This window comes from Protomyctophum parallelum, assembly GCF_964188405.1.
Source record: "Protomyctophum parallelum genome assembly, chromosome: 13".
NCBI lineage: Eukaryota > Metazoa > Chordata > Actinopteri > Myctophiformes > Myctophidae > Protomyctophum > Protomyctophum parallelum.
This window is the reverse complement of record NC_139708.1, coordinates 47324754-47344289: the sequence shown is the minus strand read 5'-3', so window position 1 is coordinate 47344289 and position 19536 is coordinate 47324754. Positions and strand designations below refer to the sequence as shown.

General features: G+C 41.8%; 3 protein-coding genes across 4 annotated transcripts in view; all 3 read right to left on the bottom strand.

The window, feature by feature from the left end:
• Nucleotides 1-8080: 8080 nt before the first annotated feature.
• Nucleotides 8081-14442, bottom strand: LOC310868722 (uncharacterized protein; the record flags this gene model as incomplete). Its single annotated transcript, XM_083779179.1, has 7 exons — nucleotides 8081-8130; nucleotides 8447-9766; nucleotides 10000-10092; nucleotides 10338-10451; nucleotides 11864-11959; nucleotides 13646-13858; nucleotides 14397-14442. The coding sequence occupies 7 exons, from the start codon at nucleotides 14440-14442 to the stop codon at nucleotides 8081-8083; spliced, it is 1932 nt and encodes a 643-aa protein (XP_083635305.1).
• A 1478-nt stretch (nucleotides 14443-15920) lies between these two features.
• On the bottom strand, nucleotides 15921-16251 carry LOC310868449 (histone H4; the record flags this gene model as incomplete). Its single annotated transcript, XM_083778902.1, has 1 exon — nucleotides 15921-16251. Exon 1 carries the CDS (start codon nucleotides 16230-16232, stop codon nucleotides 15921-15923), a length of 312 nt encoding a protein of 103 aa, XP_083635028.1. The 5' UTR covers nucleotides 16233-16251.
• Nucleotides 16252-17202: 951 nt separating this feature from the next.
• The window catches only part of LOC310869848 (histone H1-like), a gene marked incomplete at both ends in the record, with an annotated part of 720118 nt that continues 717784 nt past the window's right edge, over nucleotides 17203-19536 (bottom strand). The window contains one exon of one of the 2 annotated variants that reach the window (XM_083780809.1): nucleotides 17203-17316. In XM_083780809.1, the coding sequence (XP_083636935.1) occupies nucleotides 17203-17316 (114 nt within the window). Of the gene's footprint in view, nucleotides 17809-19536 lie in introns of those variants that run through there. The other variant, XM_083780810.1, reaches the window with a different exon arrangement.

The following is a 19536-nucleotide window of genomic DNA, read 5'->3' as shown; positions in this document are numbered from 1 at the left end:
TGGATCATTTAAATATGAGTCGTGATGATTCTGTTTTTACAATTTGGCAGCACCAAAAAACGGAGGATGTGCGTTAATTCTTCTGTGAATGTTCTTGAATTGTACATCACAAAAGAATGCAACATTATGCAATTCTGTGCAGTGTTGTTTTTGGCAGCACATTTTGATTTTAGTCATTAGTCTCTTGAATTGTTTATCCAGTTTTAGTCACCTGGAATGTTTTAGTGTTAGTCTTATCGTATAATGACTGATTTTATAGATTGGCTATTTTCAGCATGCAACCAAGTGTAAAATACGGGATCTCTTGTCCACAAGTCCCTTCCTAATATTTTAGTTTTTATTTGTTGACGAAATTGTCAGTATATTTAGTCTTCGTATTAGTCATCATAGCTTAGTTTTCATTCAGTTTCCATTTAGTTTGTCAGTGAAAAAAGGTAGTGGACGAACATTTTTCGTCTTAGTTTTAGTCGACAAAATCGACACTGATTCTGTGAAATAGTTTCTATCAATGATCACTTTATGTAAATATGGTACCAATCAAAACAAGAGAGCCATTGTATGAATGCAGATGATAAATGATGATACATGTACACCAGGAGTGGTGCCACAGAAGAGTGCTGGAACCGCTACTGGAGGCTTGACAGCTGACCAGCTGGAAAGGTGACCTGACCTGCTGTACATTTATGCTGGACTGTTTAAACACGGTTTGCGAAAGGGCCTTTCTGTGTGGAGTTTGCATGTTCTCCCCGTGTCCCCTAGGGTAGGTACTAGCCCTGGTCCAAGGCTTACAGCGAGTCTCTCTCTCTGACGCCTTGTGGAAGTACAGCCCTCTGGTCATATTTCCACTCCCGTGCGCTGTTTTTCTAATGCCAGCAAATAGTGTAGGATAGCGTTACCGCAGTTAAATTCAGGGTACATTGAGTTATTAAAATGGCACAAAGTGCATTTTCGAGATTAACTGGCGACCTGAGACGCTTCCCAGTTACGAGAATAGACTTTTACCAAGGTCTAGCAGGCTTTGTTTCGGTGAGTGGTTACGTCTTTTTGTTTATTTGCTGGTATTAGAAAAACAGCGCACGGGAGTGGAAATATGACCAGAGGGCTGTGGAAGGTACTTCCACAAGGCGTCAGAGAGAGACTCGCTGTAAGCCTTGAACCAGGGCTAGGTAGGTACCCTCACGAAAACATGCAGTAATCCTGGTCTCTAAACTACCTCCTCCTGGCCAGCCGGTGAGCCTGATGGAGGGGAAAGTATAACTGGTCGGAATAACGTGTTCCTTTCACACGCTACGTCCGGCCGGGGAAATTCCCCCCCGTCGGGTGAAAAGAAGCAGCTTGGACTCCTCATGCATAAAAGGAAGCATGAGGTCAGTCCGCTGCCCCCCCCCCCCCCCCAGTTTGGCAGAGGAAGTGTAGCGCCCAGGATTACATTCGATAATTGACACTGGGTGAAAAAAATGGGTTGCAAAATCGTGGGATAAGAATTATAGAATAATAAACACTAATGTTCAGGCTCTCTCATTACAGAAGCATATTGGAATTCAATGCAATAATAACCAATAATAACCTGTTATCATTGCTGTCGGGAGGAAACCACCTAACTCCATTTGAGGTTTTTGATTTTTAGTTTTTCTTCAAAAATCAGTGCTGGACAAAACCTCTTGACTCCATTGGACCCTCAAACCGTCTGCAATACAGCTAACTCCACCACCTCTCTCCTAGCTCTCATGGAAGTAATTGACAATATATAAAGTCAACAACACCAACTTGCTGTGTTTTCAAAATATAACGTTTTCTTTCCAGAAAAAAATAAAAACTGTTTTCATTACATTGAAAGTACATTTTGGAGATGGGTGGTTTCTTGTCGACGGCAGAGATTTGTTCTTGTGTTGCTTTCTATAGTCATGGTTCTGCATGAGAGAACTCCAAATATTAGGACAGAATTTCAGGTTGATACACTAAATTCATAGAGAATATTTCAGTTAAAATATTACAACCTCAGTATTGCTATAAAGATTATCTGGAAATTATTCTCATTACATCCTCCTGACGATACAGTCTGTTATCATCAGTGGTGTGCACAGACATTTAGAGGGGCAACTAGGTGCTCAAGTTGAAAAAAGGGCACCTTGTGCAGCGCGTGGAACCGGCCGGTTGCCTTAATAGTGTGAGATCTTTAAATGTTGGGGGCCGGGGCATAAATAATATATTATAAGCTTTATCATCAATAAATGATCATGTCACCATGGTCCACATACTGTACACTGTACAAAAAAAAGCACGACCTAGTATCTATTTGTGCACGCCACTGGTTATCAGTATAGGTTAACATCCAGCACGACGCGTTGTGAGCTTGTAGTTCAGCTATTTTCAACATGTGTAAAGTCAGCCATTACGACGGCATCAAGGCCCGCCAAAATACATTTTAGTCGACTAAATCAACTGTAGATGTTGGTCGACTAAAATCTTATGACACTTAGTCGACTAAAACTAGACTAACACCAAAACATTCCAGTTTCATTCCAAAGGCTATGACTAAACTAAAATAGCAAATTCGCTGCCAAAAACAACACTGCTACCATCTGGGACATGACACATTAGGGCGACTGTGGCTCAGGAGGTAGAGCAGGTCGTCCAACGATCCATGGGTCGGCGGTTCGAATCCCGGCTCCTCCTGTCTACATGTCAAAGTGTCCTTGGGCAAGACATTGAACCCCAAATTGCTCCCGATGTGCTGGTTGGTAACTTGCATGACTTCCGCCACAATTGGTGTACGTGTGTGAATGGGTTAATGTAATGCACCTTGTAGATGCACCTTGTAGATAAAGATAAATGCACCATTTACATTGCCTCTCTCTCTCTCTCTCTCTCTCTCTCTCTCTCAGTCTGAGAGAGATGTGTGAGGCTATCCCGGGTTGTGAGGACATGATCGATACAGAAGGAATCGTCGCTGCCTACAATGCCTTTCATTGAGTCTGTCATCGTTTTATAATGTGCGTTATACAAGCATGCAAATGCAAAGGTTTTCAAATTGTAGGATGCAGTGTAATGTTAAACAAGTGTGAAGGTTACAGAAGGGACAAAGGAGCGATATGGAGATAAGATGATTATTAGTATTATTATCTCTATAATTTCTGATATTCTGTAGTGTGTTGAAACTAAATAAATTCAAACAAAACTCTGCCTTTGTGTTTTTCATGTGAAATATTCCACGCAACAAATTATGAAAATAAGATTAATTGCTTAAGTTTGGACTGCTGGCAAACACACGTTGTAGCCGACCTGTGGGGTCCCCTCGTGATTTTGGGGTTCATGATAATAAATGGTTTATGATTCTACACTGTTTTAAGAGACAGGCCATTTCTGCTTCAGAGCTTGGAAAACTCTACTAGCGTGTCAAACAGAACGTATAGGTTGAGAGTCTCGAGACAGGTCTGCAAGGGTTCAAGACTATGGGTACGGTTTGCAGTTTACCGAGAGCTGGGAAATGTCTGGATCAGAGCAGGAACACTCTGTACTGCACATCTTAATCTTATGTTGTATTTTACTTCCTCTATCGTATCGAGACTAGCTCTCCACCCAACATATTTCATATGTATGTATGGGGAATGACCCTCCTCACTTGTGACGTGGATACCTCTTTAAGACACACCAGTTTTACTGGAACACACAGGTATATAAGGCCCATGTGTGAGTGATTACACAGATTTTATACCAGACAAGACAAGACAAGGGTAACTGGCCAAAGTCAAACACTGTTCAGGTGTATTGTTGACAGAGTTAGCTTATCCTCCAAATCAAGCGGAAAAAAGTTCCACAACGGTTTGTCGACAACAGTGACAGGGAATCCTGTGTGACGTCACGGAGCCTCGGGTAACCCAGAGCCGTGGAAGAAGGGCGGTGACACGCTTTGGTCTCGCCGCAGAGCGCTGAGAGAGAGTGGGCGCTTCCGCATTCCATACTATATGAAATATGTTGGGTGGAGAGATAGTCTCTTCACTGCAGTGAACAAAGGTTACAAAGTAACCGAACGTTATTCATATATGTTTAATATAGGACCCCAGGAAGATTAGCTTTCGCACCGGCGAAGAAATGGGGATTCATTCAATTCATCTGGGGTCCCCAGATGAACATGAAGTGACGGGCCTTTAAAGGACAACTTTAGTTTTTTCAACCATGGTTCATGTTTTAGGTTGTTATTAGAGAAAGTAAAAGATGAGTGTTATTTTTTCTTCATTTGCTGCTTTCTTTCGTTTTAGGGATTTTAGCGGTTTTTGACAGGGGGGCGGGGGCATTCGAGCATGGGGCTAACTATGTATTTTTTTCCAAGATTTGATAGCGATTTTTTTTTTAATTATTTACTCTAGTCCTACTAAAATCCAAGAAATTACATCCGACCACAAAAGATCACAGGATCTACTGAATGTGTCAAACTGACATATTGAGCCTATGACACACAGTGTGGCTTCCCCCCAGTAGGCTACCTTCACATCCAGTAGATCCTGTGATCTTTTGTGGCCTGGGGTCTAGTAGGACTATAGTAAATAATAAATAAAAAAATCACCATATTTTGTAAAGAAATACATATTTAGCCCCATGCTCGAATGCCCCTGCCCCCCTGTCATAAACCGCTAAAATCCCTAAATCCAAAGAAAGCAGCAAATGAAGAAAAAATAACACTCATCTTTTACTTTCTCTAATAACTTAAAACATGAACCATGGTTGAAAAAAAACTAAAGTTGTCCTTTAACAATTCACATCATTCCATCTTTAACAATAATGCATTGCACCAGTGCTGATCTGCCGACTGTGTGTGTGTGTGTGTGTGTGTGTGTGTGTGTAAAGTAGATCTTGATAGATCTTGGTCTAGGCCTCACCCCCGCCCCTACTGTGATTTCAATGTGAAACATGCTTTTAGTCACACAGTGGCTCTGTTTGGTCAGTTGTACTTCAGCACCCCCTGGTGGTTGACAGTAGTTTACCTAACAGGGATGTGCAATGCAAAATTAATTGCCCAGTATGGGAGATACTAAACTTGACCTTGAGACGGTGTTAGTCAGTACTTTAGTTTTCTTCACTTTGGTTTGCCTTTCTTTGGTAGTTTTATACTTTACAGGTTGTGTTTTAAATGTGAACTTGGGATTATAAAACAAAGTGCTGCATGTCATATTAAAATACAGTACTATTGTGCAGAATATAAGACGATTCTGATTATAAGACGTCCCTCATTTGTGGAAAAGGAAAATTGGTTATATATATATATATATATATATATTTAAAAAATATAAGTTGTCCTTTAACCCATTTTGACCTGAGATCAGATTCTAAAAATGTCTTCTACATCCTGACAGTTTTCTGAAAAAGCTGTTCCTATGTCAATCGTTCGATTTTTCAAAAATAGCAGACCTACAAGCTCGTAGCTTGTAGATCTGCTATTTTTCAATAGCTAAAGCATAACATAATGCTAACACCAAAAGGGGTTCAGCTTGTGTGACTAGTTGCATTTGTGTGAACTGGGGCCTGATATTAACATATAGGATCTCCGCTTTCTTATATATATATATATATATATATATATATGTGTGTGTGTGTGTGTGTGTGTGTGTGTGTGTGTGTGTGTGTGTGTGTGTGTGTGTGTGTGTGTGTGTGTGTGTGTGTGTGTGTGTGTGTGTGTGTGTGTGTGTGTGTGTGTGTGTGTGTGTGTGTGTGTGTGTGTGTGATCCCAATTGATCCCATTGGTACCTGGTTGCTTCCTTGCCTCAAACATTAAACTCTGTCCATTGTGTATGGCATTTAATGTTTGTGTTAGTGACAAAACAAACATTAAACTCTGTCCATTGTCAATGGCATTTTTAATGTTGGTCTAGAAGACAAGACAAACATATTGAACCTGTTTAACCCATTTTGGGCGGAACTCCTTTGTGTTTTATAAGCATTATGTTATGCTTTAGCTATTTTTGAAAAATGGTGAAAATGTGCCCGAAATCATTGAATATATATTCTTTCAGAGCGAGTTTTAACTCAAATCTGAGAGGGAGGGAGGGTCCCCCTGGAACTACATATTTTCAGATGGCGGCGGCCAATATATTTGGGGGTCCTTGACATGAATATGTTTGAGAACGACTGACATAGAAACAGGTTTTATTTTTTCAGAAAACTGTCAGGATTTAGAAGACTTTTTTTTTTTTTTTTACGTCAGGTCTAAAGGATTCAAACAGGATTCAAACATCACACCCGTGTGAAGTGAGGGGTGCTAATATATTAAAGTCTAACTCATGTTGATTAGGTGATGTAATGGTGATGTAAAACAAATGGTGCCAACACAAACATTAAATGCCATTAACATTAAAGAGACAATATGACGTAATGAGGGACAATATGAGGTAAATTTTCCCTTCATTGTCAATGGCGTTTTTAAAACAAACATTAAACCTGTGTATAGGCCCCTCAAAAATCACACCCATGAGGTCAAATACATTATGACGTAAAATGCTCCATTCATTGTCAATGGGAATTTAATGTTTGTGTAGGACAAAGTTTGTGAACATACACTAAATACATTGAGCATACACCATACATTTTTGGAAAATAAATCACACCTGTGTGAAGTGACGGGCACCCTACATCATCTCATTCTGGCCTATCACAATTTGCGTCCTCACCTTTGTCTTCAATGTTTGTGTTTACACTATTTCATTATTATTTCTTTTACACAATACACTCAAAACGAGTCATATGTGTGACCCTCAAAGCTGTACATAGGATGGGCTAGCGCTCCTCAAAAACAATATTCCTAAACAGTCAAAAGTGCTGTTTTCTGGACACGAGTTTAATACAATTAATCAAGTTTGATTTTACATAAGTCACAATGTAAAAAAAACAAAAAAACATGGATCTTTAAATCAAAGTCTTGCAGAACATCAAATTAGTATTTTACACCCCAAACTACTCATAATTTAACAGGTTGCCATTTGTGGTTTAATACTGCCACCTAGTGGGCACATTGATAACATGCAGAGCCACTCAGATACTGTTTAGTAGTCCTGTTGCTACAATGTCGAGGGACCGGAGGCAAATCATTTCACTCTTGAATGCTTGTGTAAGGCATGTAAAAATACAATGACAGCAGCAGAAATCTGTTCAAGGAAGACGAATCCTAAATAATGATGCATTGATAGAAAAATAACCATTATACCTTATTTCATGTAAATTGTCAGTCGTGGTGGACAGTTAGGAAGTTATTTACTTAATTACTTGCGCAAGCAGAGCGTGCAAGTACTGCGATCGGCTGGGTATGTACTGTATGTATGTATGTCGGTGTACTCCACCAGCCAATAAGGGACCACTGTTCAGCAGTCACACCCAGATAGACAGCAGAGAGCTCTATAGAGCGTCGCAGTCCCGCCCCCTTTCATGACAACGCCAGGCCCAGGAAATAGTTTCCAATGCATATTTCCCATAGACATTTCAAAACGTATTTATTTAAAGACCTTATAAGCGTCGTACAGAGCCAACTCTTGTCGTGACAAATCATGACAACAAACACAATATTTTGGACCAAACAAATAATTACAAAGAAGAAAAACAACAAAACCTGCCGTTTTCTTCTTCTTTCTAATTATTTGTGCAGCCCGAAAAATTTTGTTGTCATGATTTGTCACGACAAGAGTTGGCTTTGTCCGCGGCGTAAACGTCTTTAAATAAATACTTTCTGAAAGGTCTATGAGGAAAATGAACGGGGATTTATTTTCCGGGTCTCTCGAGGGGGCGGGACTGCGACGCTCTATAGGGACTCAGAGCAGCAGTCGCACCCAGATAGACAGCTCTATATGGACTCGGAGCAGCACTCGCACCCAGATAGTCAGCTCTATATGGACTCAGAGCAGCAGTCGCACCCAGATAGACAGCTCTATATGGACTCAGAGCAGCAGTCGCACCCAGATACAGCTCTATATGGACTCAGAGCAGCAGTCGCACCCAGATAGACAGCTCCATATGGACTCAGAGCAGCAGTCACACCCAGATATAGGCTCTATAGGGACTCAGAGCAGCAGTCACACCCAGACAGCAGCAGAGAGCTTTAGCTTTCGCAGTCGTACCAGCAGTGGTGAGCGCACCTCATGGCTCGCTCTGCTTGTGCACACAGAAAAAGACGGGCCTTGCTTATCGTAACATTTTGTACCAATGTGGTATGCTCCCTGACCACTTAGCTACCAGGTCGCATGGAAAACGCACTTCAAATGATTAGAAGTAATGCAAACTCTCACCACATTGGTCACAGAAAAAAAATGTTATTTTCCACATGGCCACTGCATAAGGCCTCTCTCCAAGAATGTTACTGAATCATTCAAATTCTGGCCACATTGGTCTTCTCAGCAGTAAGAATTGTCTCAAGTATGGATGCACATATGGCGCTTTAAATTATCTGAGCACTTATAACTCTTACCACATTGTTCACAGAAGAACGGCTTCTCTGTACTATGAACCAACTGGTGTTTTTTGAGGCGAGGCATTATTTTGAAGCTTTTATCACACTTGTCACATGCGTAAGGCCTCTCTGCAGTATGAGCTATCTGATGGCTTTTAAGGATAGACTTGGTTGCGAAGCTTTTCGCACAGTGAACACACGAGTGCGGCTTCTCTCCAGTGTGGGCGAGTTGATGATACGTTAAAGATTGTGCATAGTGAAAACTCTTCCCACATTGTTCACAGCAGTAAGGCTTCTCTCCAGTATGGGTGCGTTTATGACCCTTTAATTGATGTGAATTACGGAATCTCTTCCCACATCGTTCACAGCAGTGGGGCTTTTCTCCAGCATGGATGAGCATATGATACTTTATTGACTGTAGAGAACGAAAACCCTTGCCACATTGCTTACAGTGGTATGGCTTCATTGCAGAGTGTACTCTCTCGTGACTATCAAGATGAGACCTTCTGCTGAATCTTTTCTCACACTGGCCACAGCTGTAAGGCTTTTCTCCGGTATGGGTGCGCTTATGAAACAATAATTTACTTGAACAACGGAAAGTTTTGCCGCACTGATCACAGACGTAAGGCTTCACTCCAGCATGGAGTAGCAGATGACTCTTTAATGTATTTTTGGCCGCAAAACGCGTACCACACTGGCCACAGCAGAAAGCCTTCACTCCAGAATGCATGCGCTGATGAGTCCTTAAATTTGACATCTGACGAAAACTCTTACCACATTGGTCGCAGGAAAAAGGTTCCTCCCCTGTGTGTATTCTGTTGTGCGTCACAAGATAATTCTTATAGGCAAAGCTTTTACCACATTGTTCACAGCTGTAAGGCCTCGCTCCAGTATGGCTGCGTTTATGAATCTTTAGCTGTACCGGTCCGTCAAAACTCTTCCCACATTGTTTACAGTTATAGGACCTGGTTAGATGGACGCGCTGGTGTGTCTTTAATTGATTGGACTCACAGAAACTTTTCCCACATCGATCACAGTAGAAAGGCTTGTCTGCAGTGTGGCTGCGCTGGTGGCGCTTTAAAGACCACAACTCAATAAACCGATTCCCACATTTATCACAGCCGTGAGGCAGCTCTCCACTGTGTACCTTTTTCTGGTGTTCCTCGAGGTTAGGCAAGTATTTGAAGCGCTTCGGACACTGGCCACAGCCGTAAGGCTTCTCCTCTCCGGTGTGAATTCTCTGGGTTTTTTGCGGGTCAGAGCATGCGCCGAAGCTCTTCCTGCGCGTACCGTGAGAGGGATGTTTTGGTTTCACCAGGGGCGGTGCCGGAGAGTTCTCTGAGAATAGAAGACAATAACAGATGAATTATACATATGTAAAATAAAATGTATATAGTAATTTCATTTGCAACACATAAGCTCTGGGTCTCTGCCTTGTATTTATTATGCAAATGTATCCATGGTATTATAAGCGTAAGCTTATATTGTCAGCTAATGAGTAACCTGCCCCAGCCAGTGTGATTTCTGGTCTAGAGGGTTAGAAAGAAAGAAAGAAAGAAAATCAAACTTACTAAGGTACATGTTGTCTTCACGTTCCTGTTTAACAGAAACGGTGCTGGCTTGCGGTGGAGGACTCACCTCTGGGCTGGACTGCACACACTGGGCTGTAGATGAAGGTTGAATGTAAAACAGAGGGAACAGAGAGTGTAAGGATGTTTTCAAAGACAGGGCTGCCTGTGACTCAAGATACATTTCCGTGTGTGTGTGTGTGTGTGTGTGCGTGTGCGCGCGCACATGTGTGACAGAGAGAGAGAGAGAGAGAGAGTTCTGTGTTGGTCTCGCACTTGTATCACGGCATCCTGCATGTACGTGAGATGTCAAAATGAATTGGAATAAAAAACACAATTACCCAACTCAAAGTCCTGGAAGTGCTGGGGCGGTCGTCTCCGTCTCTGCCCCCGTCCCTGGCACTCTGGTGCTGCTGAACTCATCTTCACCTGCAGGCTGGACTCCATAGACGGTTCTGGAATGAACAGAATGAAGGCAGTGGTTCAGGGCCCACTTGGATCAAAGGTTTGCACAGCCCACCCATCTGATTCTCAACATGGCAGCCGTTCGGTTGAGTCCAAGATAATCTTGATCTGGTCAACCCACCCTCCTAAAAAAAAACATATCTCGATCAGAATGTTGAACTTGAATTTGCTAGAACATCATTTTTGGAGAAAAAAAACCATGATATGCCCAGTCACCATGCTGCGCCTGTGATGTTCCTTTTTACTGACACCAAGTTTAAAATAAGAATTGAACGCACAGAATATCAATACGAAGCAACTGAAAAACACGTTATTTCAGTGGATGGAGAGAAAGGATTTTTGTCCAACCACATAGCAACCAATGGGTGCACAACCATCGGCGGGACTTGACAAAGGGTGGGTATGGCAACCTATGGTAGCTGCCATACGTTGGTTCCAAGGGGGAATAAAATAATACAATGAAGCAAAAACTTTAGAAAACAATGAAATTAAATAAAACAAATTTTAAGAAATAGCAAAGAATAATCCAGTATTGCAACCGCAGAAAATAGCAGATCTACAAGCTCTGTGGTGCGTTTTTAAATTGTAGATCGGCTATTTTTGCTACTTTCGTGTGACATAGAATGGCGAAGATACAGGTTTCTGGCCGATGATAGCCTACATACAATGTGTTGGAGTGAAAGTGGAAATATAGTGGACCTCACCATCATTACATTTATTACTGACAAAAGGTGTCACGAGGTGGGATGACACATTCATTCATAACAGAAGAAAGAGTGTAAGAGCCAAATGAGTAGAAAAGTCAAATTAATTTGTGTAACCATGGGGTCTATATACACACCAGGTTCACGGGCATGGGTAGGGAGGCTTGACCCGGAAGGGCAATGGTTTTTGACCGCAGGTACGTCACTGTTGTTCAAACGCTGTGGAGTGAAATGTTTGTTTGTCTGAAATTAAATTCGTCTGTTTCTAACTGTGGTTGTTTATTAAAACGCAGATGCTGTACTGTATGGTGAACACTGAACGGGGGTGAAGCAATAAATCTTTAAAAAGCATGAGGACCTGCCTGTGTTATATCATTGGAGCACTGACACACAGCCAACAGTACAACTTATAACATCAGCGCTGCGCGCGTCAGCAAGGTCCAACCACGGGATCGTCCCCCTCAGCAGCTCCAGATAAGACGGACGCTCCTATAATAGAGAGCTTGAAACAACATGGCTGAACGGCTGGCATAGTCATCCGGGCACTTAGGCTACCAACAGCGTGTCACAGGTTCAAATCCCAATCCCGTCAACCTTTGCTGTGTGTCTCTCCCTATCTCTCTCTCCCCATTTCCTGTCAAAAGGCATAAAAAGCCCTAAACTAAACTAACAATATTAAACTACTATACAGTACGTACTGATTTCCATGAGGTCTTCAGGTTCCCGTTTAATAGAAACGGTGCTGGCTGGTTCTGGAGGACTCTTCACCTTCAGGCTGGACTGCACACACTGGGCTGGAACGAAGGAACACAATAAAGACTTGGACGTGAATTGGGTTGTATAAGGTGTAAAAACGTGTACGTCACCAAGAGGATGGCGGCGTCTGAAAAGCTAGCAGCACCATTCTTGTGGGCTTTAAACTCTAGCCCACATCACTTAGAATAGAGTGAAGGTGGTATGTTTTTGTAAATATTGAGCTCGTGCTTGACGACAACATAGTGAACCAACACCAGGATGGATGGAAAGAACGTCGGGCCCAAATACCTTACAAGGACAAGGCAAATGTTGTGAACAAACACGGCTGTGCTTAGATACTTCGTTGAACGTTATGTCTCTGCGCCCGTGCGCCGTACAGCCGAGATCCAAGCCATTCTATGTTCTATATTGTAAACTCGTCAATCTGTAAGCTGAAAATCAAATTATGTTTTCTGGCTCATTCCCTCGACGTGCAAGTCTGCACCATTGTGAGGTCAGTTTTTTTTTAAAGAACGTGTACAAGCACACCGGATAGTCGCTCAATGTAAACAAACCAGACAAGCCAACAAGTATGGCGGCCGCTACCACGTGACACATATGTTGACACCCCCCTCAAGGAGATTTTGGTACGATCTATATTGTGGCCATAATATAGATGTGAAATCAGTTTAACCGCTTTAACCCCTTTTTATTTTTGTATTATACTTTTTTTGACTGCTCCTAGTATTGATAATTTATTCTATAGTATTGTATGACTTTATGTATTGAATACACAAGACCACAATGGAAACACATCCTCAAGGATTTTTGTGTTATCCTTTTATAATTAATAAATAATAACAATAAAAAACGTATATACACGTTGGCTATTTTCAAAAAAAAAAAAACACACCTCTGTGAAGTGAGGGTCAATCTTATCATCATACATTCACTGTCAATGTGCAGGACAAAAATAGCCGCTTTGCTCATCCACATATGACGTAAATTCTCCATTCATTGTCAATGGGAATTTAATGTTTGTGTAAGACAGAATTCTACACTATAGCGGAATAGGAGGGCCTAGCGTCCCTCAAAAAGAAAGAAACAGAAATATTGTCAATGGCATAGCATATTTTCAGATGGGGGTCTGCAGCCAAATACTTAATTTGGGGGTCCTTGACATGGAAACGTTTGTGATTTATAATCACACTACAAATAACACATAGTGATTACAATGCATTATAAAATTATTATGAATGTATTACAACTATACGACAATTATATCCCATTAGAAAAAGTCAGTGAGTGACCAGCATTTATGAATTATTATGATACCCGACCGTGTGAGTCATTATAAGAGGCATTGTAATGTGTTGTGATTCCATTATGAGTATGTGCAAGTGCGTTGAACTGTAATTAGTGTTATAAGCACATTATGATACATATATACAAAAACATGACCTTTATGAATCATAAATCACGCTTGTGTATGGGGATAATGAGTAGGCCTACTTACGAGTTATTAATTATAATTGCACAGTGGCAAAAAAAAGCTTATAATTCAGTGGTTCTCAAACATTATCAACATCAAGGACCGTCCCTGGGAACCCCCTCAAGGACCCCTGGTGGTCCCGGGACCCCACGTTGAGAACAACCACATTATGATGTACACATGAGAAGGGATGCATGAATGCATAGCAAGTGTTACCAAACAAACTTTGATACCCAGATAACTTTACACATACCTATTCTGTGTAACTTGATCACCGGCATCAACATGGTAGCGATATATAAGCTTCGGTGCAGGTGCTCCTCGGAAGATGTTTTTTTGAACAGTGTGGACACAGAACTGACCACGTTGTGTTCTTTTGTTATGGTGATGTTTTCCATCCACTGCCTCCAGGAAATAGATGGCACCGCTTTTCGTCTGGTTTGGTCTGACAGCATCATCACCCAAGCTGTTCAAATACACAATAAGCAGGCGTTCAGAATGCCACGCACAGACGCTAGAATACACGTAACTACAGACAGTTATTTGAACCTAAACATAGCAGGCATGCATGGCTGAGTTCACACCATATTATACGTGACGTCCACACCTCCTCCAATAACAAAATACTTCTTAAAAGACGGGCAAGTGTACAATACTTATTCCCTATAATAAACTATTCAAGTTTTACAAGCCAGCATAAAACATTCCCGCGAGGGGTCCTTTTTGCAACGTGTGTGTCATGAGTCATCATGTAGCCACAAGTGTTCTTCTTCTTCTCTGAGTTTTATGGCGGATCGCAACCAACATAAAGGTGCATACCGCCACCTACTGTACAGGAGTATGTAACATCATGTGTGTAAACTTTGTATCGAAAATAAAATAAAATAAATCAAAACCCCGACTAGCTCCCCTTCAGTTTCTGTCCATTCCCTACATCCCAGACCCTAAGACCTGAGATGGTTGTGCAAATTATTCTTTCAGTGTATCATTCAATTCTTCTCCACTTATATCCTCCACGCCCAGGAACCTCCTGGCTGCCTCAAGCACCATCTTGATCCTCTCTGATTTCCACAGCACAGTTTATGACCATGGCTATGAATGCCAGGAATTTTTTCTTGTCACAGCAAAATGTTTGTTTCACCCGTTTCATTCATATTCTGCTCTGGTTCACGTTGCACAACATGCACAGTTTCAGTCCCATCCAGCCCTCACAGCTTCAGCATATGTAATTCTCTTTTCTTTCCTTATCTTATTTATTTTCACTTCCTTAAAGGTATATTCAGTGATTTCACTCAAAAAACCTTAGGTTTCGTTTTTGGCTGTGGGACCCAGCCTTTCGTCCAATCAGGATAGAGAGTCAAAAACGAAACCTAAGGTTTGTTGACCCCCAGGGGTTAACTGGGGACAGGGAGGAACTCCTTATATGGCCAGCACACTCTATAGTAGGGAGGATTATCACAACAAAACAAAAAAATAAGTGATATTTGAATTAAGTGAAATCACTGAATATACCTTTAACTCTTTTAGCACAAGTGTTCTTCTTCTTCTTCTTCTTTTTGTTTAACGGCGTTTGGCATCCAGATTTGGTGCATTACCGCCACCTTCTGACCCATATTACTTGTCAAACTTAAACTTTCTACCATATCAAAAACGACAAAAATAAAAAGTTAACTGTCCACCCATTGTGATCCCATCCCATCCCCTATTCCATTCAGTTCCCTGGCCCACTCGCCTGAGTGGACGCGAATCCCCCCCCCACACACACACACACACACACACATTGTGGGACCTGTGGGTAATGCAATGCAATAAATCACATTGCTGATTGGGAGGGAATTGCACAAAACATCGCAGATTTATTCTATAGATTCTGCATTTGCGGCGCCCCCTATGGATGAAAATGGAATTGATTTGGGCTCTCCGTTGATTAAACTTGGGTTGATTGGACATTCCATTGGTGAATTATCATTTTTGGACGCTGATCACAGCCGAACGATACGGTTCGACTTCTATCTTAATATGACCATAAACAATTGCTTTCGTGTTTTATTACATATTCAATTGGAATTTGTGTAGCTTGCTGCCGGGAGGTTAAATGCGCAAAGTGAGTTTTTACACCCGGGACTTTTGGCAGTACGCCTATGGCCTACGGCTCCGAATCTGCTATCCACTGGGGACTCTCGGAAATAGCGCTGTTTAGGGGACCACAAAGTTACTGTCGCACGCTATACAGACTTTCAATGTAGTACACAGATTATATTCAAACCTAACCACTGTCAGTCCATGAATCATATTCAAACTTTAAGAAGCACATATTGACTAGTTGAATAGAAGCCCTTAAGAGCCTTTGGGTTGTTGGTAGATAATCAAGTCAGTCAGTCAGTTACTGTAGCTTGCTAACTTTGATACATTCAATTTGAAAAGTGAGTAGGCTACTGTATACACCTAGAATGGAATCTGCTCTGTATAGAAAACGTGGGCGGCTCTTAAAAGAGCCTTTGGGTTTTTGGTAGATCAAGTCAGCATCATTAACCTCCGAATCCGTACAGAGTGCGTCCCTGTCTCTTCAGAGCATAGACAACATCCATGGCGGTCACGGTCTTTCTCTTGGCGTGCTCGGTGTAAGTGACAGCGTCACGGATTACGTTCTCCAGGAACACCTTGAGGACACCGCGGGTCTCCTCGTAGATCAGACCGGAGATACGCTTCACGCCGCCACGGCGAGCCAGACGGCGGATAGCGGGCTTGGTGATTCCCTGGATGTTATCACGAAGCACCTTGCGATGACGCTTGGCGCCTCCTTTTCCAAGACCTTTTCCTCCTTTCCCTCGCCCTGACATTTTTAGTTCAGCTGTAGTTGCAGTTAGAAAACTGAGTGATTTGAGAGCTCAGAGCCATGCCTTTTTATGTGTGATCTGAGGACGTAAGGGAGGACAGGCACGCACAGAGAGAGCTTCGTGGGCGTTGCCAATGTGCACCCTCCCCCCACCCACATTCCTCCCCGTGTTCACGTCACCCATTTGTTTTTACAGTAATTGCTATTCAACTGTTTAATCATATAATTGCTGTTGTTTTTTGTCAATATTTTTGCCACTCCAATATTGCTTTCCCTGTTTTTATTGGCATTATTCTGCTTCTTTTTAACTACCTAATAAAGTTGATTTTACATGTTGCTTCTTCTTGCACCTCATGTGTAAAGTATATTTGGGTACTCATTACTCAGAAAAGCGCTGCATAAGTTTGAGATATCATTATTAAATATTAAATAATATCATTATTATCATGCAAGAGCCTGATACAATACTTTATATGTAAACATTTGTAAAAAGCCTTGGAAGGCATAAATAACATTCCATGACTTATTTTCCTATGCTTTAGAGTAGGCCTACTCTCGATAATGTAGGCCTTTATGATTTGGAACTAATGTCAATTGTCCACTATTCAATGTTGATTTGAACCAAACTGATTCATGGTTTAGCAAAATTAGGTGTGAAGAGAAATGCCGATTAGAACTGGCCTTTTAACAATTGGTGGTGTTTGACTAACACACAATATTGTATTATGGACATATGGCTGTTATTGAATGTTATTGTTTTGTTTAGCAGTTTTTGAATTGCTGTGTCTGATAATCCCATGTGGGATGGGTTAATTGGTCTGGACACGAAAATAAAATATTAATTCATTCATTCACAGGTATAAACTGCCTGGTTCTCACATGATCACCATTATAGTGAAGATAGGATACTCTTATAAAATAATGTGGTTGGCTCTTAAAAGAGCCTTTTGTGGGTATAAAATAGAGCAGACGGTTTACTTCTTTTTGGGCGCTGCCTTCTTTGCTGCTTTGGGTTTGGCAACCTTCTTGGCTGGAGCCTTCTTGGCTGCTGCGGGCTTCTTAGCCACTTTCTTGGGGCTCTTGGTGGCCTTCTTCGGGCTTTTAGCTACTACTTTCTTGGCGGCAGGCTTCTTGGCTTTCTTGGGTGATTTCTTGGCGGCTACAGGCTTCTTTGCTGCCGCCTTCTTAGGTGATTTCTTAGCCGCTGCGGGTTTCTTGGCTGCAGCGGGCTTCTTTGCTTTGACTGCTTTCTTAGCAGCAGGTTTCTTTACCTTAACTGCTTCTGCCTTGTTAATCTTGAAGGAGCCAGACGCGCCGGTGCCTTTGAGCTGGACCAGGGTGCCTTTGGTGACCAGGCTCTTGACGGCGGTCTTTACGCGGACCTTGTTCTTCTCCACATCGTAGCCGCCGGCAGCCAGAGCCTTCTTGACCGCAGCGAGAGAGACACCGCTCCGCTCCTTGGAGGCGGACACGGCCTCGACGACCAGCTCAGCGACGCTGGGGCCGGTCTTCTTGGGTCGGGGTGCTGCCTTCTTCTTGGAGGCCTTGGCCGGAGCTGGTGCTGGAGCGACTTCTGCCATTATTCTCTCGGATAGTAGATTGCTGTTCCTTATCGAAAGTAAACTCTCACTGTGTGATGCTGAACGCTCTGAAGGGGCTGGACTTAAACACCACACGAGAACCATGTAGACTCAACACACACAGCAGCTCTACTGTAGTATCTTAATGTGACACTTTTGTGTTTTCTCCTCGATTAAAACATAATTTAACTATCTACTGGGTATATTATGTAATGCAACAAAGAGCTGACCAGTTAACACACATGCTCCTTTTTTACATTAATACATCTGAGATTAAAACGGCACTCTAGTTTTTAAGTTATATGATAAAAACACCAGCCTTCCACAGTCCGACACCATCGTTTACTAGATCATTTGACTTCTAAAACATTTTAAACTACGATAAATGAGCAATGATACTCAAACTCGTCTTAGCAGACATGCATGGCGACGCAACAACATAAACTATACTTTTGTTTTGTCTTCCGTTTTCCTACAAACAGAAGGTTTTCTGACACAAGTAAACACACTCCAGTTGAGAACAGCATGGTGGAGTTGATACCAACTTCCAATGACAGAGGTTGTAACACTTGGTCAATTTGTGGTCAAAAACATATTGGTATCAAAATACAGAAAACGACACGTGTTTTCATCTTCAATCAACTGCATGTAATTGTGCATGTAGGCTATATGTATTTGGTTATGGCACACATACACTTTCACTGATATGCCTACACTCCTTCCATGCATTACCACTAACAATAATGTGATGATGTAGGCAGACAAATGTGACTTTGGAACATGATGTTGTATTTTGGCATGAATTACTTAACTTAAACTGGTGTGTACAGTAGACTATACTTTTGTATTAATACAAAAGTATTTGTTGTAGTGTCACATTATTAATAACATGGGGTGGTGGTGGCTCAGGGGTAGAGTGCCTGGATGGCAACCGTAAGGTTGCCAGTTCGAACCCGGGCTCCCCCAGAGTTACTGTCGAAGTGTCCTTGAGCAAGACACTGAACCCCTAATTGCTCCCCACTAGTTGGTGCCTTGCATGGTTTCCGCTGCCATCGGTGTATGAATGTGTGTATGAATGGGTGAATGTAATGCACAATCTCTGTAAAGCGCCTTGGATAAAGGTGCTATATAAATGCACCATTTACCATTTACCATTTAACATGGAGACTAGAATGTATTTTATGGACACTACTTCATATGTATTCTTTTCAGAGCCACCCACACTTTCAATATTTATTCAGATAAGTTTCATGATCAATGAGGCCAAAACTACTTATATGTAACCCATTCTCAACAGTGATAGTAGTAATGGATGAATTCATGACAGAGGTGGCAGTGCATATTTAGGTGAGGCGACTTTGAGACAAGCTTGGTTATGGTTATTGAGCCTCACACAGCTGGACTCAAGTTAACATTATGGAATGAATGCAGTGATGTGCCAGATCAAACTCTTTTCTTTCTCCAGTATTGTGCCAGTTCAACATAAAATGAGTCTGAAAGGTTGTGATTATTTGGGTCAGGATGTACTTTTTTCCCCCCTAGCAATGCTGATAAACAGCACCAACATCACTTTAACCATATTTTCAAATTGTTTTAAGAATAGCAGATCTACACAATCACACATAGGTCAGATTCTCACCTAATACTTCGGTAGACTCAGATCCGTATGGGCGGGGAAACGGGATTCTTGCATATTTAATTGGCTGCGGTTTGCCTTCACACTGTCAT